Source organism: Plecotus auritus, assembly GCF_963455305.1.
Source record: "Plecotus auritus genome assembly, chromosome: 4".
In the NCBI taxonomy this organism is placed as follows: domain Eukaryota; kingdom Metazoa; phylum Chordata; class Mammalia; order Chiroptera; family Vespertilionidae; genus Plecotus; species Plecotus auritus.
This window is the reverse complement of record NC_137775.1, coordinates 33921586-33941559: the sequence shown is the minus strand read 5'-3', so window position 1 is coordinate 33941559 and position 19974 is coordinate 33921586. Positions and strand designations below refer to the sequence as shown.

At 40.0% G+C, this 19974-nt stretch overlaps 1 protein-coding gene across 1 annotated transcript in view; it reads right to left on the bottom strand.

The window, feature by feature from the left end:
* Nucleotides 1-2887: 2887 nt before the first annotated feature.
* SAMD5 (sterile alpha motif domain containing 5) overlaps nucleotides 2888-19974 on the bottom strand; it is a 41429-nt gene continuing 24342 nt past the window's right edge. Inside the window, exon 2 of the mRNA XM_080666226.1 lies at nucleotides 2888-3083. Within this exon, the coding sequence (XP_080522352.1) occupies nucleotides 3021-3083 (63 nt within the window). The 3' untranslated portion in view covers nucleotides 2888-3020. The remainder of the gene's footprint in view (nucleotides 3084-19974) is intronic.

Genomic DNA, 19974 nt, shown 5'->3' with positions numbered 1-19974 from the left:
ACAGGAGGTATTTATTTTTCCCATTTTATGGACAAGCATAAAAGGCTGTGATGAATTTAATAATTGTTCAAGATCATTCCCCATGCTATCTACAGTCTATGTTCTTAGATCCACCACAGACAAAAAAGCTATGAATATGACCTTGATTTTGAACTAAGACCTGAGGAACTCCAAAGTAAAAACCCAATTCTTATTGTTCTTGTTGCTTTCACAACACCAAGGTGCTATGCATTTCTCTGGACTGAGAAACTGCTTGAGTGCATCTATTCTACATTGCTGAAAAGTCCTTTGGTAATTATGCATTCCCTAGGCCAAGAAAAAATTTTTTGTGAGTAAAATCTTTCTTCTCTCCCCCCACAAACTTTGTTCTAAAATGAACTTGAAGTAAACTTTGCCATAATCCTCTAAATTCCTCAATATTATGAAGTAAAAGTCAGTAATTAATCTTTCTTGGTGTTCTAGAAAAAACAAATTAAGATAATCCTCTAGTTTTGATAACACTTGTCCCTCAGCTACTTCTTTTGCATAAAAAAAATTTAAGGGCATCACAAATGTTAGATTTAAAAGAAAAACACTGGGGGGGGGGGAGAAATGACTCCTCATAAGAGCAATTATCGCCAGATACAATTCATGGCAAGGTGACTACCTTTCTCTTACATTCTCTTACCTCGTCTTGATTTAATGGAGAGGAATTAATGAAATACTGCTCTGCTTAAAGTCTTCTTTCTCTGGTTTTAGGTAAAAAAAACTTTAAAATCCATCAGCTATTTCATGTTCTGTTATTTTCAAACTCTAATAGCAAACACACAGAGAAGACTTAAGTTTGGCAAGATAACTGACATTGGACATCACACAAATAGAAAAAAAAAAAAAAACTTGAAATGACCAGAAAAGTCCTGTTTTTGGTTGCATTACATTGTACTATAATGCCCACAGTGAAAATAATAGATTTTTCAGAAATTAGGGCCCTTTCTAGCAGCAGTTCAGCAAATGCATGTAAATGTATGTCTGTGAAATAAATCCGCCACAGGTGCTGCACCTGGAAATGAGGTCTCCAACAGGAAACCATTTATTATCATAATAAATTATATCTGTGCCTACAGAGATCCCCTGACACACTCCTTTAAAAAGTATAGCTTGGCCCTGGCCGGTTTGGCTCAATGGATAGAGCATCAGACTGCGGACTGAAGGGTCCTGGGTTCAATTTCGGCCAACGGTTGTGGGCTCGATCTCCAGTAGGGGGCGTGTAGGAGGCAGCTGATCCATGATTCTCTCTCATCATGGATGTTTCTCTCTCTCCCTCTCCCTTCCTCTCTGAAATCAATAAAAATATATTTTTTTTAAAAAGGTATAGCTTGTTGCCCTGGCTGGTGCGGGTAGTCCCAGGCACCAAAGGTGACCAGTTCAGTTCCTGGTCAGGGCACACACCCACGTTGCAGGTTTGATTCCCAAGTCAGGGTGTGTGTGGGAAGCAAATGATTGATGCCCCTCTCTCATACTGATATTTCTCTTTCTCTCTCTCTCTCCCCCTCTCCTTTCTTCTCTCTCTAAAATCATTTTTTTAAATAGCTTGTTAATTTTAAAGACTCTAGTTCACTTGAAGAACAATGATTGAAGTTTGGAGTATAATTCTTATAAAACTACAAGCTATGTATGTTTTAAAGAAAACTTGTACATGCATTTAGAGCTTAATTTCCTGGAATTTATAGTGAAGAATGAGACTGAATTTATCTAGTATCTAAATTAATCTCTAAAAGTAGCTAAACTATGTAAACCTTCGATTTTTTAAAGCAGTACTGTGATAAAATCACCCTTCCCGGCCCACCCATTTCTAGGGACCAGGTGCATACCAGGAAGAAATGAATGTAGGTTTCTTTCCCTTTGAGTGTTTCCAACTCTGGAGCATCACCACGCTGCCGTAAACCTGCATCTCTTACTTCTCAGTAGCACAGGGAAGGCTCTGCTCAGCTCCTCTCAGGAGCTGCCTGACTTGAGAGCTTATTGCAACTCTATATCTTTTTTGACTAAATTTTTGGTCCTATCAACATGGAAAATAAAACTGCCAATATCCAAAGGCAAGAACAACAGGAATCAGAAAAACCCCAGAGCCATCTTAATTTCCTCCTCCCACTTCATTCTGCTCTTCATCTTGGCTGCGGTTAGACAGGGTTCTTAATTCCCACCTCCCTGCCCCCACAGACCTGAGGTCAGACCCCTGGGGTGCAGGGTGAGGTGAGACAAGGCACTGGTCGTGGCAGTGTTCACCGAATGAAGAAAACCAGCCCCCAAGGCCAGAGCTGGCTCTTCCTCAGTGAGTGTCAGAGCAGGACAGTCTATTGGCCCTAACGCTAAACTTCAGCCAGATTAAATTTTTTTTAAAAAGTTAGAAAAAATTGGCTTCCTTTGGTGATGTGCCTTAATTAGTCAGCTTTATAAATGTACCTATATATATGAAAGCAGTTTAAAATAAGATTTCCCTCACCAAACTAGCCTATATAGAATTATATAAACATCCCAACCTATGAAAACATGGTCCTATATAAAGTGGAAAAAAAGAAGAGTATGTTAAAATACAAAATTAAAGCTACTATTCTCAAGTTACAGGTTAATTTCAAAATGATGTAATTACTAGCGAATGCCAGAAACCTGCTTCTTGTCTAATGTTACACTTAAAATTAATTCCCAAAAACCTTAGCCAAACTAATTTATTTTCATCAAGAGCTCATAGAATAGAGGGAAGAATCCCAAAATATGCATAAGACTGTATCTCACAATGATGTGTCCTTTACAAATGAACTCAGTACTTCTTAATGTGTGATCTTTCACTGCCTCATTTCTAGCTATTTGTAGGTTAGTTACCCAGTGTACTGATTATTCCAGAATTTTTCCAAGCAAAACTTAAGCTGATGAGTATTTCCAGGGTCACCATCCATTTCCCTTTTTGAAAGAAGGTCCTAAATATGCCCTTTTCCAGTCTTCAGGCACCTCATCAGTCCTCCACGAGTTCTCAAAAATGATATCTAGCGGTTCTGTGATGACTTCGGCCAATTCATTAAGTACTCTAGGATGCCAGCCAATGGGACCTGTGGATTTGAACATAGGGGGGTTATTGAAGTTCTCCTTTACCCATTCTTCCCCTAGTTCAGCATGGATTCCTGCTCCTATTTTTAAGTCATACTTATCCCTTTCTGATTACCACCTGGACTTTTGAAAAACTGCTTTAAGGTCTGCTTTTTATCTATGCGTTTTCTCTTTGAAGCTAACCAACAAAAATATATTTTATTCTTCTCAAGCCCATTTTTCTTGAGTTTTGTTTTCAAGAGGTCTGTTTCTTTTTCCTTTTATGTTGCTTGTCAGACAAGATAGTAACACAAAATTACATAAACTTGTATCTTGCCTTCCTAAACCACCACTCAATACTATACCTCAGCATCCTCACTAATAGAGTAACAGTCAACACACTGTGAAACCTTCTAAAGGCTACACGCCTCAGGCTCAGAGGGTGCATATCAATTAACCTGTATCTGCAAGTGCTAATTCAAAATGCACCTTCCAAAATGAAACCGATTCACAATCATCTTTTATCATAATCACATGTATTATGCAGAAACAGTAACTTTTTCACATATGCATTTAAAATGCATGGTTGCACAAGTGCTGGGAAGAGATTAATAAGGATTTCTTCCAAAGCAGAACCTAGTAGAATCCATCGTTGTGTGGTCATCGTGTCAGTGTTCTGGGATTGAAATTACACTAATTGTCGGCAAACTCTGATAGGTGTTGACCATTTTAACCCCTTCACTGTCACAATGATTCCTCTGAAATCGAAAGACAGCAACAGATTACAGCTTCCTGCCCATCTGTCACAGCCATGCCCCGTGCCAAGACTCCCCTGACAGCTCTGAAATGGACAAAGGAGAGGAAGAAAGGAGAGTACGAAGGAAGAGAGGACACCTGAGTCTTTCCCAAGATTCTGCCAGGACATGCAAATTGTGCTGGTAGATTCAACTGTTCTCTCGTTGGGTTTTTGTTTTTGTTTTTAATTGGAAAAGCTTTTGGAAAAGGTGGAACCAATTTTGCTTTCTTTTGTTTTGTTTTTCTAGTCTGCATCTCTCCTACCTGCCCCCAGTTTTGTGCTTTACAAAAATAACTCATATTCCAGGCATCAGTACAAAGATTCTTTTAAAAAACAATTGTATCCATTTCACGAGGGTACAACAATTTGTTTGAGCACATGCCATTTTCACCTCTGCTCAGATAGCCACCTGCTGATGGCAATATGTTAACTAATATGTCATCATTAATTAGTTTGGGTAACATTACCCAGCAATTGCATCTATATGGAAAGTATTACTAACCATGCACAGAAAGTTTCTTTCTCCAGAGAACCAAGCTATTTTCAGGTGTTTTATTCCTGTAATACTAAGTAATAATAATTTATTATGAACTAATATATTCAAGTAGTCACTCAAAGAAACCACAGCCAAGCCAAAACATCTATTAAAATTACCTCCTGTTACTTTGAAAAAGTGATGTTCAATCTTTCTTGACAAAACTAAGGTTTTTTTTGGTGGGGAGTGAGGGCAAGTTCAGCTTACTATAAAGAAGGCAAAACTATTTGGTTTTGAATGCTCTAATAATGAATAAATGAAAAGACATTACCAAACTTTATAGTTACTCTAGAGTGCAAGATAACTTGCTATTTCTATCAGAAAAACAACAAAACAAAACAAAACAAAACAAAACAAAACAAAAACAGAAAGAGCCACAGTTTCCAACATCAGCAGTTACTAAGGGAAAGAACAGGATCACCAAGGGAGGAGGCAGCATCTTGAGGACATTCTTATTAACACAAAAGATGCTCAGATGTCACCATGCTAGATATAGCTCTGCCTGAAGCCAGGAAGATGGCCTCGCCTACCATGAAAGGTCACTTTATTCTAGGAACCTATAAAAATAAAGAAAAATGCCTTTGGACCGGTTATCATCCAGCAAGTGCAGACACACCCTCCACACTCAACTTATCTAAAGATGAGGACATGGAGTCATTCATAAATCTATCATCAAGTTTACAGCCTCAGAAACCTCGCGTCCTTAGCTCAACAAAAACAAATTGCATTCATTAAACAAGCCCAGCCTTGCAAGTTACTATTTTTCATTCTTTGGGCCAGAGGGTGGGAGGCAGACAAACAGGATTCCGTGGTTGGGCCATGGAGAGTTTTAAGAGGTGAGAGCAGTGCAGAGAACAGTAATTAGCCAGGCACATGTTGCTTCATGACCATAGAAACGCTGGTAATTTCCCTGTTACACACGGTCCCCCTTGCTCTGGAGGCTCACATGCACTGGGACAGCCCTGCTCCTATTAGGTCCCATTCCTGTTCAAGTGGGATAGGAATGAGCAGAAGCTTAAAATTCTGACCAACTTGAAGGAGATAACTGATGAAAATAAGTCTTCTGGGCACACAGGCACGGCCAGTCCAGCCTCGTTTCACACAGCCGCTCCCCCCAGCACACATTATTCATATTTCAATGCCCCCTGAATTATCTGGCATACTCCCACAAAGAAAAACAGTTCTTCCTTTATGCCACCAAAAGCAATAATAATAATCTATTTATATATGTATACAATCTCTGGATGTAGCAGGAGGTTGACTTAAAAATCATGAAAGCAATGGCCTCAAATCTGGTCCTTTCTCAAACTTTATGAAAGCCAACCTCTGGGACAATAAACAGCAAGTTCTACTTTTGGCTCTGTTAATGCTCCTGAAGTTTTGCTATTTTTATAGTCAGAGTTTTTAAACGAATGCCAGCAGTTTGTAATGTTATCTCCCTATTTCTAGGAAACATTAATGAAAAGGCTATACTTTAGCTGACCTAATTCTCCCCTTACCTGCCTTGGAGACCTCTCTCAATCACAGAGTTCTTGTTTTAGGGCCACACAAACCTAATTCTTGGGCTGAACTGTGTGACTTTCTCAGTCTGATTTGTTTTGGGCTATTATGGGATTTGGGAAGGGTGGGAGGAAAGGCTCTCATTTCATAGATATTTGGCAATTCTCCTAATCCATGTTAGAGTTCCAAACAGAGAAATAGGAGGGACAGAAAATGTTATTTAATGAATAAAGAAACTATAATTCTATAGCTAAAAATTAAGATTTAAGGGTTACATTTTTTCTCCTTTTGTTATTTTGATTTTTAACTGGTTTCAAATCTGTAACTCTTTTTAGCTTTTGATTTGCCCCTAAATAAAGGCAATCAGAATTTTATGTGGGCTAACCCATTTCGAAGTTATTTCTCTATTGTGATGTTATTCTAAGGATGTAGCTCCATTGCAGATACAGAACCAACAAACATGAATTCTCCACATTTGGTTGCTGGGATAAAAAATAAAACTGGTGCTTGGCAGGCCTGGCTCAGCGGTTGAGCATCCACCTCTGAACCAGGAAGTCACGGTTTGAATCCTGGTCAGGGCACATGCCTGGGTTTAGAGCTCCATCCCCAGTGTGGGGCATGCAGGAGGCAGTTGATCCATGATTCTCTCTCTTCATTGATGTTTCTATCTCTCTCCCTCTCCCTTCTTCTCTGAAATCAATAAAAATATATTTTTTAAAAAGTAAAAAACAAAACTGGGTGACTATACATTGACAGTCCATGCAATTTCTTTACAATTGGGGGCAAATGTCTTGTAGAAAAAAAATTAATTAGGAATGACAGTACAAATGTTGCCTCCTCTTCTCCTAGATGGCAAAAAAGGGCCACTAAGCTGAATCTCTGGGTGCGTGGTGACAGGACACGTTTCCTCCCATGACTTTCTCAAGTTGAGTTGACCAACATTCAGCCATGGCACACGGCCTATCGTTATGAGACCAAGGAAGGTTGGGAATCTGCTTAGAGAGAGGGAGTTTCAATACAGCCTCCTTTTCATTGTAAACTCCTCCAAGGGCAGAAACCACATTTTATACTTCTTTATATCTCCCGCGGGGACATTATCTATAATGTCACACACTACTATTGCTGGTTGATTGATTTGTCTGCACTATAATTTTTACATAGAATTTTTCAGTAATCTAAGATCCTATTTGGACATTTTAGAGAAGCAAGTCAGATAGGCATATAAATTCCTTTGCCTATACGACGGAGAGAAAGTTATCAATATACCAATGTGTTCACTAAACCCATAGGTATCTTAATGGCCATCTTGCAATTCCATAAAGGCCTCAGAGGGTTTTTTCTAAGCTGCTGGACTGGGGAGGCCATGGCTGCCTCCTAAACCCCAACAGGCTGGAGGATGCCTTATGTTAGACAGCTAGCTGGATGCAGGTCCTTTTTTCTGCTAGAGGAGTCTTAAGGATAGATTTCTTAGGGACTCTATAGACTAGAAAAATGTTTGACTTCCTCCAGAATAATCTACATATATACTTTTATAAAATCCTCACCCAATGATATTTTTTCCATTGATTTTTAGAGAGAGTGGAAGGGAGGAGGGAAGAAGAGAGTAAAAGGAGACAGAGAAACATCTTTGTGAGAGAGATCGATCCATCGATTGGTTGCCTCTTGCATGAACGGACCGGGGACAGGGAATGAACTCAAAACTCAGGTACCTGCCCTGATCAGGAATCAAATCCAAGACCCTTGGGCTCATGTTCTAACCAGTTAGCAACCCAGGCCAGGGCTACATATATACTTTTTTTTTTTTTTTTTTTTACTTTACACACAAATATCCAAACGCTATGCACATTTTATGGACTAACATCCTGTCTTCATCTATGGTGTGTCCTTGGCAAATACTGACTTACTGCCTACTTCCTGGAACAAAGTAAGTGGGTTTTAATAAAGGTACTGCTTCTCACTATCTCCTCGCAATCCACATGGTTCTAATCTTCACTTGGGACTTATCCACAGGTTTTCAGCAAATTCAAAGTATACTGGAGAAGCTGGAAATTTTCCTACCTGCTTATCATTCAGAAAATTCTCAGGAACAAATTCAGGGGTTCAAAGATAAAAGTACCTTTGCTTATGCTATTCTCAGGGCATTAACTGATTTTATAATTCTTCCCAACTAAACAGCGATGTAAACCCGATTTCTTAAAAGCATTTTGTTATAATCATCACTGAGTACTCTGAACCTGCTAAATTCCCACGCAGGGGTTGTGGCCTGCACGTGGTGGCAAGCTCTGGGAGACCAGGCTCTCAGAGGCCAGGACCTCCTCACTGTCATGCAGTGACAGCCAAGTCTTATCTCTACCAGGAAGAAAAGAACTGTTGGGATTTCTAGACTGTGCTTTCAATAATTTTGTAATAATTAACAGCTTGTCACAACATGAAGCTGGGGCTAGTTCACTGCTCTTTCTAGAAGTTTAAAGTACAATTAAGGAGACAAAATGGTAGCTGGTGGGGCCAGTGCCTTCGGGAACAAAAAGGGAATGTATAGAGGGAGTGGAAGGACTCTATGGAGAGAGACTAAGTGCAAGACAATAAAGGGATAATTATGGACCATAATTATTACTTGGGCCAAGAGTAAATATGACGGGAGGGATTAGTAATTCCTCATCCAAAATAGAGGCAAAGAAGAGCAGATGGGCGAAGATGCCAACACATTTTGAGATGAAGGAGAGAGGGAGGGAGGCAGGGAGGGAGCTCATTACAGGGGACTTCCGGTTCTCAGTAATGAGGGAGCCAAGGCTATTTGAAGAAGAGTTGTTGAGAGGCGCAGGTTGGGAGTGGTGGTCTGAAATAGCCACTAAGGGAAGTTGCACGGAGTCACTTTGACAGCTGCAAGAGGGCAGATTCAGCTGGATTGGACTGCATGGAATTACAGTGATATGGCTTTCAGAGTTCCCCTGTATTATGCTTCAGTATCTCTAAATACGGCCCCAAATAGTGATCAAGACAGACATAAGCCTATAAACGTGTAACACAAATCCAGAACCAAGATAATGATAAATGCTAGAGCATTCTGAACACCAGGGTTCTGTCCTCCACTGCAACTCTTCAATAAAATATATTTAGTAAGTCTTTTGACGAAAAAGTCCTATTGATGACTGCTCGGGCTACTATAACAAAATACCACGGACAGGGTGAATTATAAACAACAGAAACTCATTTCTCATATTTCTGGAGACTGGAGAGTCCAAGATCAAAGTGTTCACAGACTCAGTGTCTGGGGAGGACCTCTTCCTGGTTCATGGATACCATCTTCTTGAGGTATCTTCACATGGCAGAAGGAAGCTATCTGGGGCCTCTTTTCTAAGGGCACTAATCCCATTCATGAGGACTCCACCCTCATGACCTAATCAACTCCCAAAGGTCCCACCTCCAAATACCATCACATTGAGGATTAGGTTTCACCCTAGGAGTTTGGGGAGGACACAAACATTTAGTCTATAGCAATGTCTGTCTCTAAATACGGCTCACTGGCTACTCACTTAAAGTTCTCATCTCTGTGTCCTTCCCTGTATCCCTCTGTCTCTCTCTCATCTACCCACTCACAGTAAAACCATCCATTATTAGGTACTAGTGAACTTTGAAATCACCATTAACACTAACTCTTATTACGATTATCATCAATAAACTTGCCATTAACTGTGTATTTATAGTGCGCATACTGTGATTGTCATTACCTGCCTAATCTGGCAAGAGTAAAAACTACTAATATTTATTGAGTGACCTTCCTCTGCATCAGGCATTGTGCTGAGAACGTTGTATATTTTTATACATAATCCCCTTACTTCTCACAAACCAATGTAATGGATATCATGAAACCCAGTTTTACAGATGAGAAATCTGAGACCTTCAAGTGCAGATTACCTGACAGAGTGCTTGTGTCCAACAGTAAAGTCCAACCTTGTAAAAGTGTGTCTGCAACTCCCAATCATTTTTGACTGGGAACATGCTAGTAGTACTTTTGTTACAGCAGCCCTCCGAAACTGATACAGATCCCTTTCATATAAATACATCATTTCTCAAATGCTCTTAGAAATATTTTAATCACCTCATTTTGTTTTTATTCAGAATATTAAATGTGCAGAATGATTACTTAGATGTACTATGATATTTAATGTAATTCATAATGTATAAGAACAATTTTGACTATTACCTATTAAATTAATGGGCAAACTGTTAAATTAATTATGTAAGGAAAATAGGACTTAAAAATACATTTAAAACTATTCACTGTGTTTATACATGGACTCCATGTATATTAAAATGCAGAATGATATTTAACTATATACTACAACATCAAAAATAGAAAATCAGTATGTGAAAGGAATGTTTTTCTTTTGTTTACAATCCACTGGTTTATTTATTATTTACTTAAATATTTATGATTTGTTTTAAATTGTAAGACAAGAGAGGTTTCAGTGATTATTTATAAGCATTTTTCTACAAATAACACACGAGACATGTGGATATTTTTATTTCCAATAAATTAGGGCTGAATATAATTGCCAGTATTTTCCTGTTTTTATATCAGTTACTGAAGAATGAGGAAGAGTTTACTATGCAGTGTAGTTATATTTGAGCTCTGTGAGTGTTTCATTTTAAAGAGGAAAACATTTAAATAATTTTTATTGAGTTATTTAAAGGTATATAATTAAATAGTCACTAATTCCCAACCTGGACAACTTTTTTAACTCCTCTGACAGCTCAGAAACCTCCAGCTGGCAAGCACTTCACTATTCTATTTTAGTGTTCTCAAACTTTCAGTTCCAGGAGCCATTTGCATTTTCTAACAGCATTGAGGATTCCAAACAGCTTCTGTTTATGTGGGTTATAACTATTGATACTTACCATATTTGAAATTACAACTAAGAAAGGTTTAAAATATTACATTCATTTAAAAATATAAAATAGTAAATGCCTTATATGTTAACATACACTAAGTGGCCAGATTATTATGATCTCTTAATGCATAATAATCTGGCTACTCAGTGTATATCCTATATAATAAAAGGCTATTATGCAAATTGTCCCCTTGACCAGGAGTTCGAACAGCAGGCAGGCTGGCCAACCGCCCATGTCCCCTCCCCCTGGCCAGGCTGGCCGGACCCCACCCACGCACGAATTCATGCACTGGGCCTCTAATATATATGTGTGTGTGTGTGTATATATATATATATATATATATATATATATATACACACACAGACACACACACACACAAACACACACACACACTGAGTGGCCAGATTATTAAGTGGCCAGATTATTATGTGTTCAGAGATCATAATAATCTCACCACTCAGTGTATATAACATAACTTTATGTAAAATAAATATATTCCCCTCCTAAAGAATTAATAAGAAGGATGGCATTGTTTTGCATTTTTGCATATCTCTTTACTTGATAGACAACTGGATTTTCACATCTTTCACATTTGTTCTATGGCAATATGTTTTTTTAGATGAAATATATGAAGGAAATCTGGCCTCCATAGATGCATTATTTGAAAAAAAGAAAATATTTTAATAGCTTTTTTAAAGAGGTAATTATAGATACGCTTTTTGATACCATGACAAAACTTGACAACAGATAGTGTCTTAAAAGTCAGTTGTAATGTGAAATCTGAAACCATACCAATGAGCTTTTTATTCTCTGTCTACAACGTAAAAACCATGGGTCCATCTTCCATTCTTAAGGGATCTCTTCCCATCATGATTTGTTAACATCATGCACTGGTCATTTAAAAAGTATCAGGTTCCTGAGTTATGCAGATCTTCCGAATGTTAACCCATATCATTATTCAATGTAAAAAAAAAAGAACGTTTATTAATATCACCACCCCTCTCATCACAGAAAGCTTTCAAATCTATTATTGAGTAACTGTCAAGCTCATTGTGGCAGATGCAAATTTTCTAAAAATATAATTTTTACTTGAACATTTAAATTTTATCTTAACAAATATTGTCAATTGTTTTTCTTGAAATATTAGGTCCACTTTATTCATCTTTGAGAAATTATCTGCCAAATGCCCAATTCTAACTATGGCTTGTCCTTCAGTTGTTCTTTCAAGTGAAAATGATGTTCCATGAATAAAGCTGCTAATTCAGCTAGCAACTCAAACAACAGCAGAAGTGGTTTGCAAGGAGACAAGGTACATATACACTTCCATTCGCAACAGAAGTCTTTATGAGTAGTTCCATTTTATGGCACAGAATATTTTTTAAAAACCTATGCAAAGGTTGAACTTAAATAAACTTAAAATTTCCACTACTTCATTAAGGATATTTTTAGGAAAGTGGCTCTTTTTGGCATGTGTACAGATGAAGACTACAATAGGTGCTAATATGGTTTGGTGTCACTGCCTTGATTGGCACTAATGTGCCAGCACTTTCAACCACTGCTGCTTTTGTGCTCCGAGTGCAAGTATCCACAACGTGAAAAGGGCCAATAATGTCATAGCATTGCTATGAACCAATTATGACCACACAGACCCCCTAAAAGGATCTGAGACCCCCCAGTGATGTGAGGACCACACTTTGAGAACCCTTGCCCTATACCACTTCTAGATGGAGAGTTAAGGCAAAGGTCACAAAATCAGCACCAGCAAGCCTCAGATCAACTCATTAGTCTGCAATGTAAGTATATGCTTTGAAATGAGAGCTCTTCCTAACAATTGCTCTGTATTCACCCTCCTGGCCCCCCATCTGGCTCTGCCCCATGCAAAGTCTGGAGGTTTCCCGCCATGAAGGTGAGTTGATTTTCTTCACCTGTCTGGTGAGAGGGGTTGCAAAGACAGTTGAGCTGGCCAGGAAAAAATACTTCTCTAAGGGATTCTACTTGCCAACCTTGACAATAACAACAGCTTTTGAAATGACTTTGGGCAATTCTGAGAACAGCTAGCCTGCAGCATCAATATAATCCTTGGTCCAGTCCCAGCTTCTCCATCACTGGAGCAGGGCCTCCACTGGGCCTTGACTTCACCGGCCAAATTAGAATGGGCAGAGAAGCAAGACTATGACCATATCCTCTTCAGCAATTCCTTGGAAAGCACATTTGCATGTTTATTGGCAGCCAGAGTACTAGAATGTCTATGTTGTTTTCTATCATTCCACCTCTTATCTGGTTTTGGCAGGGGAAGGAGGGGCACTTTCAAATGTCTCAGGAAAGTAACATGCTCTGACACCATCATTCTGGGATTCAATGACCCACAGCTAATTCCTTTAAAAGCATAGTACCTATAAAGTCATCTGAATAATCCTCAAGAAGCTGGCCTTGTCCAAATGAACTCTGAGGACATGTAAATGGGTTACTGAAGCAGCAAAATAGGCAAATAGGACTGAGTCCCATTATACACTGGAGGTCTTTGCCGCACATACTTGCTGTTATGAAGTGACAATTCTACAAGGTTTGGGAGCAAAGCCCAGATCAAAGGGCACTGCAGTTACACCAGGGTAGACTAATGTCACAGTGCCCAGAGTAAGCTCAGGGTAATATGTGTGTGTGTGTGTGTGTGTGTGTGTGTGAGTGTGTGTGTGTGTACACGCATGAAACGTTAGGACTGGGTGGGGAGTGGAGGACACGTGGGGTATATACTATCTCAATCCAAACCAGCTTATCCTCCAGGTATTCCTCAGCAGTCACTGAATCCCTTCCTGCCAGGAGACAAACAAAGTCCCCTGCACAAACAATACAGAGATCCCTGCTCAGACTGGAATGAACCCAGTTTCCTTCTTCTTGGATGGGTAGCCTTGAGCATATTACTTAACCTAATGGCTCTATACTTCAGTTTCCCATCTAAAAAATGGAACCAACAATTGTACCTACATCTCTCACAGGGTTGTTTTGAGGCATAAAACTGTTTAGGACAGTATCTGACACAGTGTACATCTATCTATCTATCTATCTATCTATCTATCTATCTATCTGTCTATATACTAGAGGCCCGGTTCATGAAATCCGTGCATGTGGTGGGGGGGGGGGTCCCCTCAGCCCAGCCTGGACCCTCTCCAATCTGGGACTCCTCGGGGGATGTCTGACTGCCGGTTTTGGCCCAATCCCAGGGATGGGGCCGAAACCGGCAATCGGACATCCCTCTCACAATCCAGGACCGCTGGCTCCTAACTGCTCACCTGCCTGCCTGATCGCCCCTAACTGCCTCTGCCTTCCAGCCTGATTGCCCCTAACTGCCCACCCTGCCGGCCTGGTCACCCCTAACTGCCCCCCCCTCTGCCAGCCTGGTCACTCCTAACTGCCCGCCCCCACTGGCCTGGTCATCCCTTAGTGCCCCCCCACTGGCCTGGTTGCCCCCAACTGCCCACTCCGCCGGCCTGGTCACCACCAACTGCCCCTCCCGCCAACCTGGTCGCTGCCCGCCCCTGCTGGCCTGGTCACCCCCAACTGTCCCCCCGCCAACCTGGTCATGCCCCTCACTGTCCCCCCTGCCGGCCTGGTTGCCCTTCACTGCCCTCCTTGCCAGCATGGTCGCCCCACACAGCCTGCTGGTCAATCGTTTGGTCATCCCTCGCTAACCTCCCTTCCGGCCTTGTCGCCCCATGCAGCCTGCTGTTCAGTTGTTACTGTGAGGGCATTGTGACCAATTTGCCTATTACCCTTTTATTAGTATAGATAAGTATCCAGATGTTTGTTCTAAGCTCTTTCCCATAAAAGGCATGGAATTCTATTGCCTGGTTAAATCACTGAGTGACATAAACCCACCCTGTAAGAGGCAGGGATATGTAGTCGCATCTCCAGGATAAAACGTAACAAATGTGTGGCAGCATTAAGTTAGTCATCCACAAAAGTTATTAGAATAAATCATGAATGTGTATGCTTTAAGCACTGTCTAGCCATTAACTTTTAAAAACTTCACTTAGCTTTGTGAAGCATATCCTATAGAACATAACCACCATAGTAGCAGTTCTCAGTTTATGCAAGCATGAAGACCTCTTTAATTCTTTAAAAACATAGACCCTCCCCACATATGCATGTGTGTGCATGCACACACATGTTAAAGAAAAAGTAACTTTATTATTCTATTTTTCTTACTTTCCTGCTACCCTTTGATCGAGAAAAAGTATTGCTTTAAAAGTGACCAAGAACTTAAGAACACTTTCAAGTAAATGTATACAAAACACTATCTATTAGGTATCCACTCACAATGGTTGGTACCAAATAGTTTCTAGGACCCTTCTATTAATTCCTTAAGGGTCCACGCTTCTTGAATTAGGAGCCACTTTCGCATTCTTGAAAAAATTCAAATACATTCAAATAAAAACTGGTTCACCACGTGAAAATCAGATCCCAGCATCCTGACTTCAATAGAATACTGAGTGGTCATAGCTACAAGCTTGCACTAGTTAGTGTATGCCAGCCAAGAAGACTTCAGAGCAATATTTCAAGAAGCTAAAGGCCAACATTTTTTCTGTCTTCAATCAGAATAGCTGTCTTTCCTCTCCACACAATCTTCCAGTTGGGCCTTATAATTTGTCATTGTTTTCTCCTTCAGGAACCCGACCCACTACAGCAACGACGTCAAACAGGGAAACTGATGATCCTATGCAGTTTCTGCAGGAACTACGCCTGGTTCCAGAGATAATATGAAGGACCCCAATTTCCTGGAACTAACACAGATCCATGGAAACATCCACAAGCAAAAACACAGAAGCTCAATGGATTGGATATTTTTCAGAAATTCAAAACCAGCATCACAAGGGATTTTAACCCCCATTTTGTTGACAGGAGTGTCTCCTGTATGGCATAGAATGCAATCCCAATAGCTGACTTTTGTCTCTCAGATAAAATAGAATTTAAAATGGTACATACATCTGCTGAAATCACATTTAGAAACAAGTTCTTCAATTCTTTCCTTCTGTTTTTCTCATTCCCTTTGAGAACAAATGTAAAATAACCTTTCATATTATTGCACTTTACTATCACTTTCAAGGAGAAGTTGTTTTTATTTCAGGACATAATGTGCAAAGTCATGCTATTTAACACTACATTATATTCACAGATTATGCAAGTTAAATAAAGACACCTTGCTGATTTCTTAATATAGATTCAGCTAAGATTAGTTATGCATCTGCCACCTTAACATTCAGATTGGGGGTGGGGTGCGGGAAGAAGCCTTAGTTAAAAATCACACTTGCATTGTGAGTGCTTGGAATTCTGTGGCTTATTTAAGAGCACCACAATCAAGAATATAATTATGTAAAAAACAAAACAAAACACGATATCTTCTTATAGATTACATCCCCTTCAATTTCTTTCCCTGCAAACCCCCCCCCCCCCCGCCCGCCACCGGTCAAGTAGAAGATTATTTTCCTTAACATCTGTGGACTTGTTTTCTGACCTGTGAAACAGGAGGAGTTTGGTTAGATGATCTTAAGACACCCTCCAGTTCTATCATGCTGTGATTTTAAGATTTCTAGGGAATAGACTGACAAAAAGGCAGAGAAGAAACAGAGCCAAGATGCTATGGAACTGAACCAATTCAGTTCCTAAACAAGGCATCTCCCATGATTCCTGACAAACGTCCTACATGGCACTGTCAGTGGACTGGCAGCTCAGAGCTAAAGGGCAACAAGGTACCATAGAACTACAGGTCTACCACAACCTCAGTTGTGCTGTAACAAGGAAACATTTGCTTAACAACATGTTATCCAACAAATCACTAAATCTTGAAAACATGAGTTCCTCCCAACCAACAACTGTGGACCAAATCTAATGACAGATTAATCTGTGTGAGGAGGAGGGGGGAGGTCTTATTTTTGGATCAGCAAATCTAACAATAACTTCCAGGCTGAGTGGCAAAGTGTTTATGCTTGCAAGTTTCTATAAATGCACAGTATAATTCTTACCACTGCCAAATTATGTAAGTAATTCATTCTGGCGGTGGATAATGCTCTGATTGGATCATTTAAATGAGGTTCTAACTCAGTGGTTCTCAACCTTTCCAATGCTGCAACCTTTTAATATAGTTCTTCATGTTGTGGTGACCCCCAACCATAAAATTATTTTCATTGCTACTGCATAACTGTAATTTTGCTACTGTTAATGAATTGTAATGTAAATATCTGTGTTTTCTGATGGTCTTAGGCTCTACAGCAGCGGTTCTCAACCTGTGGGTCATGACCCACAGGTTGAGAACCGCTAGCAGGGTCGCCTAAGACCATCAGAAAACACAGATATTTACATTACGATTCATAACAGTAGCAAAATTACAGTTATGAAGTAGCAACGAAAATAATTTTATGGTTGGGGGTCACCACAACATGAGGAACTGTATTAAAGGGTCGCGGCATTAGAAAGGTTGAGAACCACTGTTCTAACTGGTGACAGTCATGTTCCCCCACCAAGCAGAGCCTGAGACAAGGATTTATGTGCAGGCAGTTTATTTAGGGGCTGGGGAGAGTAAAATAAACAAGGGAAAGCCAACACGTGGATGTTTATGGAGTTTGCCACTTGGTTATATGCTGTTCAATTTTGTAAGACTTTCAGAGGAGCCTTAAGAAATTCATCTCAGAACTGTGCGTGTAAGAGAAGAAAGAGGGAAACATTTATACCTCAGCATCTATTACCCATTTGTCAAAATTTGCCTCCTGGACGTCAATCTCCCTGCACTTCCTATTTACACAGGTGTGAGTGCCTAGTCAGCTCCCATAGGAGTGCATGACAAAATCAGAGGTGTATTTGGACATAAAGCAAAAGACAGGGGCTTCAGCCAATGAGTTGTCAGGCTGTGAGTTGAAGCCTGTGCAGAATTGCTTGCTTATCAGTGGCTGGAATAGTTTAAAGCCAAGATGATTTAAACTGGTGCACCAAGTATCAGGCATGTGTATCAGTCAGGATGGGCCAGTTACACTGCAGTAACAAATGACCCCACCATTTCAATGCCTTACAACAACAAAGGTTTATTTTTTTCTCGTGCTATAAATCCAACGTGGGTCTACTATAGTTCTGTGCCATTTTATTCACTCCAGGACCAAAGGTAACAAAATAGTCTCAGTCAAGAACATTGCCAGTCATTGTGACTTCAGGGAAAAGATTAAATTTGTGAACCAATCACAATTTTGTAAAGCTTCTGCTTGGAAGAGATCCACATCACTGTTCTCACCTTTCATTGACCAAAGCATGCCATGTGTCTATTTTAGTTCAAAGGGAAGGGACATAGAACCCTACAGGGAGGCACAATGAGAAAGAGTGATTTAGAGCCCATTAATCCAATCTATCATACCATGCCTTCATTTTCATGGGAGAAAAACCAAAGGTTACTATATATTACAAAGCCTTTAAAAGAAAATTCATCCTCTCTCCTCACCAATCCCAACCAACTTCTCTTCCCCTACCCTCATCTAATTGTTGTACTGAGAAGGCTAACCCTTATTTTGTAAAACTACTATTTGGAATTCTCTGCTGTTTTTTTAGATGGCCTCTTATTCTAAAAAAATAACTTTGCTTTCTAGCCTGCTTTAGCCTGCTTGAATAATGAGGAAGATAAACTTAGCTGTCTGACCTTGTAGGCCAGGGACTAGATATGCCCATACTCTCAATGCCATGCCAGGTGCATTTTTTAATTGGATAGAACTGTGTTGTTTTCAAGGCCAGCAGCGAGATAAGCACTAAGTGCACTTTGGGCTGGCTCTTTAATAAAAAGGGAAGTTCTGCTTGTAGCTTTGCTTAGAATTTGAATTCATTTTCTCTAAGCCCACTGGTGAATAAAGTGTGACTCCAAACTCTCTGAGCATTGCTTGATTTATTCTGGTTCTCTGTAACAGTACAAAGAAATCTTTCCTTTCAAATATGTATTTGAGCAAAAATACAGGTTCCACTAAACAAAAACTTCCTTTCTAACCTATCCTGGGCAGAAACACATACAGGAGACAGAATTCTAAGAATGAGCCCAAGCCCTTCTCTTTTGAGCATAGATGGAACCTGTTAATAATATATGATGAGATGTCATTCTTGTGACTAGGTTAAATTATATGGCAAACAAACAAACAAAAACAAAAACAAAAACAGATTCTTTGGGTTGGCCTAATCTAATTCTAATCCTTTAAAAGCATAGTGTTTCTTGGGCTAGAAGACAGAAGGTCAGTGAGATTGGGAGCAAGAGAAGGACTTGACCCACATTCCTGGTTAGGAGATGGAGGTGCTACATGAGAAGGAATTCAGTCAGCTTCGAGATGCAGGCAGTGGCCCACGGCTAACAGCCAACAAAGAAATGGGGGCCTCACACCTACAGCTCTCAGGAACTGGATTCTCCCAAAGCCTAAATGAGCTTTGAAGCAGGTTCTACCCCCAAATCCTCCAGATCTGAAACCAGGCTGACGGTGGCCTTGTAAGACCTTGAACAGAAAACCCAGTCCAGCTTGCCTAGAATATTGACCTACTGAACTGTGAGACAATAAATGGGTGTTATTTTTTGCCATTATGTTCACAGTAATTTGTCAGGCAGCAACAGAAAACTCATCCAACACGTAACCAGACTTATTGGCTGAAGTGTTCTGTTAAACAGCTAAATAATGACTCTTTCCAACCTTCAGAATGTGTGACATTAATTCTAATGAAAGGAAAGGACTTCCCAGGAGGAATAAGGGAGGAAGGTCAGTGATGGAAAAGCAGGACCCAAGGTGGGACAGACTGACAGGAAACACTGTGGCATTTACCTGCCTGGTGGCTGTGTGATGCCTGCGTGTGGCCACCAACCTTACTAAAGGACAGAAAGAGGCAAAGTGACTAGGGTAAACTAAGAGTTGCCAAGTCACAAGTGAGAGGAATTTGGGCACAACCAACTGATTTTCTTTCCAATTCTTGGTATGTAGGTTGGAACAGAGAGGGGAGATTATAAAATTGTTTAAAAGATGTCATGCCTCTTTGGCATTTTCCCAATTATAAATTCACATGATTACATGCAGAGAGTTCAGAAGCATTTATGTACTGCAGTAGAGGAAACACTGGTTATTCACCTAATTTCCTTTTATTTCCTTTTCCTTGGCACCAAGGAAGACTATAGTTCTCAAGCTCCCCTATA